Source organism: Motacilla alba, chromosome 5 (assembly GCF_015832195.1).
Source record: "Motacilla alba alba isolate MOTALB_02 chromosome 5, Motacilla_alba_V1.0_pri, whole genome shotgun sequence".
Taxonomy (NCBI): Eukaryota; Metazoa; Chordata; class Aves; order Passeriformes; family Motacillidae; genus Motacilla; species Motacilla alba.
In genome coordinates this window covers 29,987,820-29,999,689 of record NC_052020.1, presented here as the reverse complement: position 1 = coordinate 29,999,689, position 11,870 = coordinate 29,987,820, and the positions used below count along the sequence as shown (strand labels likewise).

The following is an 11,870-nucleotide window of genomic DNA, read 5'->3' as shown; positions in this document are numbered from 1 at the left end:
TCAAAAATAGAATGTTCCAGTAAGATGTCTTTTAAATCTGTCTACTCTTTGTGTATGCTAAACTCATCAAATGCTTTTCTAAAATAGCTACTGTTTTGCAGCAAACAAAGCACAGACAATTGAATGTGTCAACACCACTCGTGGAGTCACGCTAAGATTCATTTATTTTTGTCAGGCACCCATACTAGTAGTGAATCAATGGCACTGCATTTGTAGTCAGATGTCACACATATTGCAAACCCGTCTCAAAGGCTTTGGCTCTGCTCTCAGATGGGTTGTACACTGCAGTAAGGGCTGCAATGACCTGGGAGAATTGGCACCTGGGAGCATCAAGATTGCCTTTGGCTGGCCCCATTTCCAAATTATTCTAAAAGAAAGGAAATCCTTTTTTAGTGTAGTGCTATTCAAGAAAAGCCTACTTTGTCAGATTAGAATAACTACAGCAAAATATCTGGTGCATAATTTTTAAGGTGGGACCAAGAAAGCAGTAGGACCAGCTCAATGGATGGTGGACAAAAAGATAAAGATGATGAATCAAAAGATAATCCTTATCACAGGAACTGCAGGGCTTCCACTGCTCCTTAGAGATGGATTCAAACCTTGTTACCATGCTGAGGATATGCTTCAATCTGGAGCTTCCCTGCCTAGGAATTCTGTCTGGGAAAGTCTGAACGAAAATTTGTGTGTCTGCATAATGCAAAAAACCACAGTGGTCCAACATGTCCTGGACAAAGATCTACAGGACATTCTTTTCCAGAGACTCATGGAAACAGAAACATTTATTCAACTGAGCAGCAAAACAGTAATATCTGAAAAAGAAAAGACATCAGTAACATCAGATAAAGAAAAGACAAGCCAGATAGACCTACTTTATTCTCATTAAATAATCAGAATACAGGGTTTTGCTATAACCTTTATCACGGGAAGGATGATTGCAAAGGAAGAACTTTTTTGGCCTGACCTGGTAGGAGAGTAAGAGAAAAAAGGCTGCAATGGGTTTGAATTGGAGGCAGTTCAAAAGGCTGTCACTACCACAGCCATCAAAGTCATACCATATAAGCTCAGTAAATATCACTCTTCCAGATGTTGCTGTTTCTAAGAATATATGTGAGGTTGTATCCTAGAGCATATGGTGCCATTTCAAAAGTTGCACCACAGTAGGCTGCTGAGTGGGAGGAGGCAGGAAGGGAGAGAGTATGCATGGATATCTCTCAAGGCCACCTTTCCTTTGGAGTTTTCCACATGCCTGTCATTGCTGCAAATGCCCATATTGCAAACAGGAATCAGCTAAATTGTGATGTAGTTTGTTACCATGTGGAAGAGTTAACAGCTTCTCTTACCTTGTAATCTCACAGACATAGGTTATTTGTTTAATAGACAAATGTGACCTGGCAAATATTGGTGCAATGCAAGGAGTAATTAAGTTTTACTGTAAGCAAAACACATTTTCCTTCCCACTAATAGTTAGAGCAATCACTGAAATTGGGTTCCTACTCATGACTGGAGGTGTAAACCCAGAAAGGATTCTCAAGAGGCCTCTGGCAATGTTCAGGTGGCAAGGATGGACTATGGTATAGGCCATTAAGACATTTGGATGGTTTTTTAACCCTACATAGCTAAAATATGGTGCATGTTCTGTATTTTCCCTAGATGCTTGCCAAGGGAAATGGATTGTTTGGAGAAATCACCTCTTGCACCTTCTTTTAGAGTGATAAATATTGTGCTATATCAGTGGCTACACATAAAATTTTTATACTCTTCTTTTTCAAAATTTATAGATCAACACAGAGTATGTAAACATATCAGAAAGTAATAACCTATAATAGACTGACTTTAAAACAACGGCTGAATTGGAAAATCTTTTTATTTTAAGGTCTCAGCCTTAGTTTCCTGACTCTTTATACACTCACATGAACAAGCTGGAGGTACAACTTTGTATCCTATTACTTAACCATTGAGCCAGCTAGTCTCTTGACCTTACTTGGATTTGCACCAGTAGCACAAATTAAAATGTTTTAAATTTGATTAATGATTTATTAAACCAGCTATTTAATGTCTTCAGCAGGATCTGCACCAATGGCACACAGTTGAAGAGCCATGTCCCACTGCTGATCCAAACATCCGACCAGTTGTAAACAAAACAGAATAGAGTTAAGAAATTATAATTAGGGAGTCACTGAAAAAAAGAATCAGACCTACATGATAACAAAACTATAGAAATTATACTGACTACTTATTCTAAATATGAAGTGTCTGATCACTTTCAATGAGAGTTTAAATCATCCTTTCCCACACTGTATTGAAGAGAGCAAACCGCTATCTTCCTGTAGTCATACTGAAGGCTCCTTTTTTAAATAATTGATATTTCTACAGGAAACCACAAAAGTTAGTACAGGAGCTTCCTGTCTGCTCACAGTGTTTTCCCCAAATGAGTAAAAGATGTAATTTGGTGGTGCTCCTGATAAACTGAGAAAGCCACTCTGTTTCCCAGTAGACTACATGGAACAAGCATGGCTGGCAGAGCCAGCTTGATGAAGAGGCAGTGCTTCAGTTAACAGAGAGATACTGACAGTGACCAGCTGGCAGACAAAATAGTGTAAAAAATTTGCTGAGAGGTTACTGAATTGAGTTATACTTCAACTCTGACATGAGCAGGGCAAAATGTGAGTATCAGCTTTATATTGACTTTGATGAGGAAAACTTGTTTTTCTCTGGATAGTCAATGTGAACTCCAGTGAGGCTTGCTAGCACATTACCTGGAATAGGTCCCTGCAGTAAAAGGCTTCTGCATCCCATACACTTGTTTTCTTACTGTGTCACCAATTTGACTGCAGGACATCATCCCATCCACAACCTTCTCTCGAGCTATGATGGATCTACCATCTAGTGTACAAGGCTTTTCACATCACAGTAACAAAACCCCTGTTATTGATTTCAGCTTCTCCTTTACTCAGTCTTTTAAAATTTTGTAAACTTATTTTGTTGCTTTAATACGATCATCTACTACATTTCTATGCAAAAAAAAATTCTCATACAAATCCCTCTAGTAGGCACTTATAAGTCCAGAAATAATACACCTAATGCTGCCAATGAAATCTGAATTTTGCTCCTCCTTCTTACCATCCACAAGAGCAACAAATCAACAGGCTACACAGGGAGACTGAGAAGCTCTGAATAAACAATTCTGTTTTTAGGGTGTGAGAATCCTCTGCAGGAACTACAAAATGTCGAGCTATTTGCTCGCACTTTAGATAATTTCAGATACGTTTGCAAAAAAAAAAAAATCTTTTTGCCTTGTCTACAGCAGAATATTCAACAAATAGTGTCTGAACCCGTGAGGGAACAGCAGTATGAGCACCAGCGATGCAGTATATCTTCAGTAACCATGCTGTTTTGGGTTCAGGCTTACACCCACCCACATATGTTGTATTATACCATTGCATAACCAGAGATCCCTGGAGCCTGGATTCTCAGTCTCTATGGCTGCACACACTGCAACTGCTGTGCCAATACAGAAATACTGATACCGTGTGCTGCTGCACCACCCCATCAAAGTGCTACTAGTGCGACTTTCCCATAGACAGAGGATATTTCTTCAGCCCTTTCTTCCTTTTTTTTTTTTTTTTTTTTTTTTTTGTGCTAGTCATTCATCAAAGAAAGTGATATGCTAAGGAGAAAACTGAAGTGGTTCATTTATGTACATGCAAGTTACAAATGCTTTCAATAATTGCTTGTTAGTAGGCAGTCAAAAGGAGACTAATACAGAGTCTGCTATTAATAAGACAGCATTGAAAATGCAAGAGGAATATCCAAAAATATAAAGATCTGCTGAAGTCAGGGGACTTGAATTTTGACAATGGGTTATCATTTGTAGTTGATGACGGTGCTAATAAATGTGGAAGACGTTTGCCCACATATTTATTCAAAATGAGTTTAAATATTTGCTTCCTGAGAGTATCCACTGTAAGATAAGTAAGAGAAAAAAAAGACGACAGTGAGTTGCTTTGTCAAAACAACTGTTGCTTTGTGCAACAGCAGCTTAAGTCTCAGAGTAAAGGGGAGGAACTCACAGGTGAGAGAAGAGGTCTGGAAAGGTAGAAAAAACACCCTGCTGAGGAAATTGGTGGAAAAAAAAAATTGTATGTCTGTATTTCTAGCCTGGAGAACAGGAGGCTCGGGGGTGACTTCCTCGCTCTCCACGACCACCTGAAAGGAGGCGGCAGCCAGGTGCGGGTCGGCCTCTTCTGCCAGGCAACCAGTGACAGGACAGGAGGACACAGCCTTAGGCTGCACCAGGGGAGGCTCCGGTTGGACGTCAGGAAGAGATTTTTCAGAGCAGCGGAGATCAGACACGGCAATGGGCTGCCCCGGGAGGAGGCGCAGCCACCGGCCCCGGAGCTGCTTCAGGGAGGGCTGCATCTGCTCCACAAGGTTGGTCACAGCCGACGATCACAGAGGTCTTTTCCAACCTAACTGAACCTGTGGTTCTGTGGTTCCATGCTGACCGAGAGCAGGGATCATTACCATCCTTGCTAGCTGCCTTTTCCCCTCTGCCGAAGTCTGCGGAATTAAACTGCCAGCCCCTGGAATCAGGGATCCCGCGGCTCGGGCTGCGCTCTCGGCGCTGGATTGGTGCTGCCTGCGCCGCGCGCACCGCTCTAGTCTCGCACCCCCCGCCGCCGTCGTAGCCGTGGCCCCTCCCCCCACCTTAGCCCCGCCCGTCGACCCCGCCCCGCACCCCGGCCCCGCCCCCTCTGCGCCCGCGCCGCTCCCGCGCCGCCCCCCCCCCCCCCCGGCAGTGCGGTGCTGCGCCGCGAACATGGCGTCGGAGGGGATGATCCTGACGAACCACGACCACCAGATCCGCGTCGGCGTCCTCACAGGTACCGGGCCGCGCCGGGCACGGCGCTGGGGACGCGCGGGGGGAGGCCGCGGGTCGGTGCGCGCCTCAGGCCGCCCCGCGGGGTGCCCCGCCGGCCGTCTGTCTTTCCCGTGGCGGCGCCGCCGCCGCTGCGCAGGGAGCGCCCCTCCGCCGTGCGTGCGGTACCCGAAGCCCGGAGCCGGGGTCGGGGCGTGGGGGCGGCGCTCCGGCCGCCGGCGGACAGCGTGAGCGGGGCCGGCCGGCGCTGGGCAGCGCTGCCGCAGGCGGGCGGGCGCCGCGGCCACGGGGACCGACCCGGGGATAACCCGCACGAAGGGGACGGAGTGCGCGGGTGGGCGAATGCCGGAGGGGATGGGGGCCGGGACGCGGCCGGGCTTCCTCCGAGCGCGGCGGAGCCGCCAGTGCGAAGGCGCTGGGAAGGGAGCCCGCGTCCGGCGCAGGCTGCGGGCCGGCAGGTGCCGGGCCTGCCTTCCCCGGGCGGGAGGCGGCCTCGGCTCCCGGCCGCGGGAATGCCCGAGCTCGGCACGCTCCGCACGGCAGCTCCTTTGGGATGGCTCCTTCCCCTCCCCCTCCCTGGCCTTTACTTTGGGGATTGGGAGGGGGTGGGTGGGGATGCTTGTGCCTGTGTGCTCTCTGTTGGGAGGAGGAGGAGGGCATTTATGATGCTGCTGCTCATAGCGCACGGATGATCTTAAACCCGTGGCACATGACCCGCGGTGGTTGCACAGAAGGGCTCCCGGGGCCGGTGCGGGTGTGACGGGCTGGCGGTTCCTTGGCGGGGTCTCGGCGGCTATCCCGGTGCCCCGCGGCGCGCCCAGGAGCGGAGCCCCGAGGGGTTCCGGTGTACACGGGCGTCAGCGCCGCTGCTGTGCGAGGAAGGGGCGAGAGGCACCGGCGAAATTTTCAGGCGTCAAGATCAGTAGGTTTCACCGGGAGCCTGGGAAGACATGATTGTTCGTGGAAAGCAGCGTTGTGAGCTCGCTTAGGAGTAGGAGGATGCTTGGAGTGAGAGAGGGGATACTGATGGGAGAGGAGGCCTGGAGTTAACCCTGAAGTTATTTATTGCCGCTAGCGGTCTTTAACCCGAAGGGCGCGTTCCGAGCCCGCGGGAGCCCCCGGCGCTGTTCCTCTGCCCGGTGCTGATCCCGCTGCCGGGAGCAAGGGATGTCGCAAAGGCTGGAGCCCTTCTTCTCCTTCCCTTCCTGGGAAGCGCTTGGCCGCAAGGTGATCGTGACGATAAAGCGCTAGAAAAGCACGGTACATACAAGTGGAAATCCTTAGCGTGCTTTTAAATCCCAGGCAGTCACATCCTTCATATGGGTAGAGCGTGTTGGACCAGATGCAAAAGTCACATGGGGGGGTTTGTTCCCTTTGTTCCTGAAGGATAGGACATGTGTGCCACTACCTATTATTGTCAAAGTTAAAGTGGGAAGGCAGTGCCAACAGAATGCATATTTTTCTTTGCATGTTTTGTGCAATTCCATGGTGTGTAGCTTGGGTTATTATTTTATTTTGATCAGAGTTGTAATAATTTTCACATGTAAGTGGTCCCAGAATGCAGTACCAGGCACATATGGTGTTAAAATAATTTAAATAACGATTTAGTCTCTTAATAGGTTCCGATAGTCTTTCAGAATACACTTATTTTGTACTGTAAATCCTGTTTGATCATTGTTAAACTCTTTTAACTTTGTGTCATAATTTGTAATTTCATTGAGAAGAGCTTCTGTCCTAATTTTAGTATTTTTTTCGAGGAAAGCCAAGAGGCATAACCAAACAGAACAGCTTTAGTTTTTTTCACCTTGATGTAGTTGGTTTGAATTCCAGGCTAACAATTTTTGCAAATAATTATTTTCCCATTTTGAAAGGGAACAGCTCGATTTCTTACAATTTTCCTAGCCCCCTTTTTGTGTGTGCATGTAAATCTGAAATAAAATGTTATTTTCTGCTCCAGCATCTCCTTTAACCTGGAAAGAGAATATTTGTACTTTGGGGGATTTGGACTCTCTAGCTGTTTCTGCTGTTTCAGCTATAAAAGACAGCAAATTAAAAAATGTACTCTTCTGAATTTTTCTCATAGAAATGAACTAATAATACGTGCTGCTGTATGGAGGAATAAGTGTAGAAATGAAAAGGTTAGGTATGTGGACTATTTTTTTAACATTTAGAATAGTTAGTGATCAGAAATTAGATCATTAACATAACATGACTCCTTTAGCTTTTCTAATTAAGATCATAGGCATATGTTTGTTTTCTTAGCTGTATATACTTGTGGTCTTATCAGCACAGGCATGCAGATTTATGCTCCTGTTAGACTTGGTATACTCAGTTTAGAAAATAATCAGTACTGCACCTTATGGTCATACTCAGATGGAATTTAAATTTACTTAGGAAGGAGTAACTGTTGGATTAATTTGGAGTAAAGTTGTGTGTTTATTTTTAAATGAGGACATATAAAAACTATTTGGGCACATTGTTACTCTTATCTGCTGTAGAGACTGATGCACATGGCTCCAGAGAATATTGGGAGTGACTAATGTTTGTCATAAAGCATAGTTTCATCACATTGTTTTGTTTTGAGTAAGTTATTGTATTTAGTTTTGCTTGGTAGACCTCTGTGTTTGTGTATGTATTGCTGGTTTCCATCAGAGACAAATGTGTATTTTTTCATTTGTGGCAAATTTGGACAGGTACAGTGGATTAGAGAAATAGAAAACTTGGTTATTGTTTACTAAAGTAAGTAACTTAACTGTGTTCAAATACAAATTTATGCAGAATGTAGCACCTTGGGCTTTTTTTACAAAAATTACTTGTTAACTTCTCTTATTCCCAAACTGTCGAGGTTTTTTAGTTGAGTCAATGATAAGAACAAAGTCCATAATCAGGACATTTTCTCAACGTGAAAGAACTGTCTTCCTGAAATCAGGAAAAATACTTTCGTGTAAACAGCATCTATGGACTTGAAGATAGCACTCATGCTTATTTTTGAGACTCTGTATAGAAAGTTGTAGAGTTAGGCTTCTTTACTGAAACAGGAGGAAATATGCAACTGGCTGATTACAAAACTGTGAAACTTGTGAACTGGAGGGTTATGTCTTATGCACATAGGAAGCCTCACTGGTTTGTGGATAGAAATATGAATTCTAATCTTTGTGTGTTATCATTTCAGTAAGTTTTCTAATTTGTGAAGAGTGGAACGGTGAAAGTGTCATATTCAACACCAGGGTTTAACGAAGTGTTCAGATTAAAGATACTGCTCACTTAGGTTCCAAACCTAGGTTTTCCCTCGGCTACCTTTGGTGTATAGTGCACGCATATGAGCCACTAAAAGAGCAGTATTACGTTGTTGTGAGTTTACTTTTATGGTAAAATGCATTTTAAAAGGGCTGTGATGCTAAGTGTCAGATTGGGAGATTTTTGTGATGGAATAACAGAGTTGGACTAACAACGTCCAAAGCTTTGTCATTTAAGTGTTCTGGATATCTTCTTTTAAAAAGAAAACAGTCGTAGAGAAAAAAGAAATGTGGCATAGATAAATGAAAAAGAGGAAAGATCTCCACATTTCCAGTAAAGGCTGGATTCTGTGCATGCTCTGTACGTACTGCATCAGTGCTTCCTTAGCAAAGTACAAGTACAGAATTACTCTGGTTGCCCCTTGCAAGCCTTTCTTGTGTGGGATATCTAACAGAACTGTTGTTAATCAGTTACCAGTGGTGTCAGGCTGCTGGACCTGGTGTACTAAGTACAGAATTTTGTAATGTTGAAGTTGGCTAGAAAAGAGGAGAAATTGTGTGCTCTGGCCAGAGTTGAATCAATATTAGGTCATCCTTCACTGGTGGTGGCATTGGTAACAGTTATATAATCTGTGACCTTTCTTGTTTTGTCAGTGACTAAAGCAGACCCTTGACTGGAGCCATCCAGAGAGTTCTGAATGATGTTGCCATCTCCACTAGCCCAGTGGAAAAAAACATGCCCTGGTTATCTCCGATTGCTCCTATTTTGTGCGTTTTTCCTCTCCATCCCCATTATCTTCATATTTGCTTCTCTTCTTGTTTTCTCTCCAATAAGCATTTAATGCAGCCGGCCAAAACTCGAGGTTTTGTTACATGTTTGGTTTTTTCAGAATATTAGTGATAAAAATTTGTCAGATTTTGGGTTGGCTAATAACTCTTCATTCAAGTTTTCTGCTTTTGAGGCAGGTCTGTGAGAAAGTCCTCACCAGGCATAAACACCATTTTCTGTCTTTGCTCCTCATTTTGTATTATTTCTTCCTTGTTTAGGAAAAAGCTTTCAGACTAACTGTTTTTCAGGACAGTTTTACTGTGTTCAGTATTGCTTTCAGTGTGGTACAGCCTTTCCCTTTCATAAAGGGAGTAAGGGGTTTAAGCAAATTTTTCTTCAGATACATTGTTCTTCCTTTCTTCCTCTGTGTAAAGATTTAAACATTTTCAATGAAAGCTGTGGCCATAACCTACACAATAAAGCAGACAAATGTTTCTGAATATGTTACTCAGCCCTTGATGTCCATGTAACCCTGTAGCGTGGAAGATTACGGCTGTGTCTTTGTGTCTGAGACTCCATAGTTGGTTGAAATAACTCTGAGCGTGCACATTGTGTCCGAATGTATCACTTTGAAGCAAGCTTTCTTCTGAGACGGTGAGGCCTTTATCTACAGGAGAACTGCAACCAAAGAGGTTGCCTGGGCAGATCTGAAGTTCAGTGATATGAACGTTTTGTTAAAATTATCTTTGAGAAATATGGCAAACAAAATACTTAGGGCGTCACTATATGTTAGTCAGACTGTTTTAGAACTGTATAGGCTGTCTGTTTCCCAACTAAAAAGTCATATGCCTATTTCCTATTTTATGAGGTACCTTCTCATGACTTTCCTCTAACTGTTCATTAATAACATGCAAGTTGCAAGATCTCTTAGCAATGGTGGTTCTGTTCATGCTTTGGGATTAGTGGGAAACTTTCTTATAGAGGTGTGTGTGTGTGTGGGAGGGGGAGGACTGACACTAGGTTTTCCTAGGAGTTATTGTCAAATTGCCCTGATTGTCTAAATTGAAGTTGCTTAGTTTTTTGTTTGTGATCTGACTTCTGTCCAGAATTACACCTTATTGGGCACTTATCTTCAAAACATAGATTAAAGGCAGTATCTTCTCCTGGGAGCCTTAGAGAAATGCTGTGCTTCCATTAAAACATTCTGGATTCAGAGTAACATTGATTTTCATCTTTCTTACCTGTAAGGCTGTCATGATGTTGAGTTTATATGTAGAAAGTAGGAGATCTCCTCCCTCTTTGCCATTTGTAGCTGTACATCTTTCTTTTTGACTTTTTATATTGCTAGGATGATGAGCTTAATCTTGTGAATGTGATCAGTAAAATCACCTCATTTCCTTTTTGTAGTCTAACTGTGCTTCACCTTTTAAACTTAGAGGAAAAAAGTCCTTGCTTTTCTCCCACTCCCATTTTTCAGTGTATGGCATGGAACAAAAATGGGTGGCTGAAATCTCTCTGATACAACGGACTCTTGTACTTAAAATTTAACTTGCTTGCTATAGTACTGTTTGTTTTCAACGGGAAGAAGTAGAAACACTGAAACTAGAAGAATCTAAAGAAAGAGATTAAGTCATACATGTATAGTTGGGTAATAATACCTACTTGCGTAAGGAATGGCCATTAATTTGGAGATTCATGTGTTTTTATAGAACAGGGCTAAGAGTCTTGTGTACTCAGTGTTTCTTGATTTGGAGTTTACTTATCCAAATACAGTTGAAAGACTTCCATCTTCACCCACGCTCCATGTCTGTGGTTCATATTTAGCAGCACAGAGCATACCCATTACAGCATATTTTCATTTGCTTTTCTACGTTTATATTTTTCTCCTTTTCCAGTACTGGAGGAAAACTTTCCATGTTATTTACTTGAAAAATTAGTGATTGGGAATTTCATGAGGACCAGCTTAGTTCTGGGATAACCTTTAGTTGGTCTGCTGGCTTTGTTAATAGGACAGTAACAGAACATGTGATCATCAGGCCGTGTTTTGGAGAGTCTAGCATACAAAATTCTGATACACAGACACAGAATTCCACCTTTAATGTTGATTTAGCCATAGCTGTCTGGATTTTTTTGTAGGTAAGCAAGTACAGATTCTGTTGTCTGTGATTTGTGAGATTGTTATGCAACAAGAGGACACGATAACTAAAAATGAGAACAAATTTTAGTTCTTGTTAGATATTTATAATGTCTTGAAGTGTGAATTAAGGAAAATAAATAATTTATATTCTTTTCGTATATGTAGATGCACTGTGCAACTCTCCACTTCTTACACAAAAATGGTCTTATATTTGTAGTGTTGTGTATGACAGAATTCTTCTTGAAAGTTTACAGAATGCCTGAAAAAGGTGTCCTTGGAGAACTGGAGGGTAATAACCATAAGGGAAAAGAGCAGGTAGCAGCCCTTTTCCTGTGTGATGTTTTTAATTAATAAAAAAAAAAAAGAACATAGCCTTTTGGCTGTTTTATTTTATTTTTTTATTTTTTTATTTTATTTTATTTTATCACAAAACAATTGAAAAAATAAGTTAAAATTTAAAAAAGAACAGTAATTGCATAAAAAGTGCTTGGGAAAAATAGATTTAATTAGGTAGTTATCTTAGAGAATTTCATTTTGCAAGTAAGAGACTTGTATGTGATGTTCTGTTTACTTGTTTTGTTTTCAAACTAATTTACTGAGGCCTATTTTATGCCTAACTTGTCAAGTGGAAAAAAATTAGCATAAACCCTTAAGAATAATCTTCTCTGTACATTTTACAAAATCCTGCAAAACAGAGCTCTATCCTACTGTTAAAATGTGGGTGAATGATGTAAGGAATAAAATGCATTGTCTGTTCCTTGTACTTTGAAATAAACAACAAGACTTCCACTGTCTGTCTTCAATGGTTAGGGAATAACTATGTATAACAAAACCTAGTTTTGAGGAGTA

General features: G+C 42.5%; 1 protein-coding gene across 20 annotated transcripts in view; it reads left to right on the top strand.

Annotated features, from left to right (window-relative positions):
• Positions 1-4,728: 4,728 nt before the first annotated feature.
• GPHN (gephyrin) overlaps positions 4,729-11,870 on the top strand; it is a 271,041-nt gene continuing 263,899 nt past the window's right edge. For 13 of the 20 annotated variants that reach the window (XM_038137440.1, XM_038137426.1, XM_038137424.1 and 10 more), the window contains exon 1: positions 4,729-4,883. In XM_038137440.1, the coding sequence (XP_037993368.1) occupies positions 4,820-4,883 (64 nt within the window). In that variant the 5' untranslated portion in view covers positions 4,729-4,819. The remainder of the gene's footprint in view (positions 4,884-11,870) is intronic. The other 7 variants (XM_038137441.1, XM_038137442.1, XM_038137435.1 and 4 more) reach the window with 3 other exon arrangements.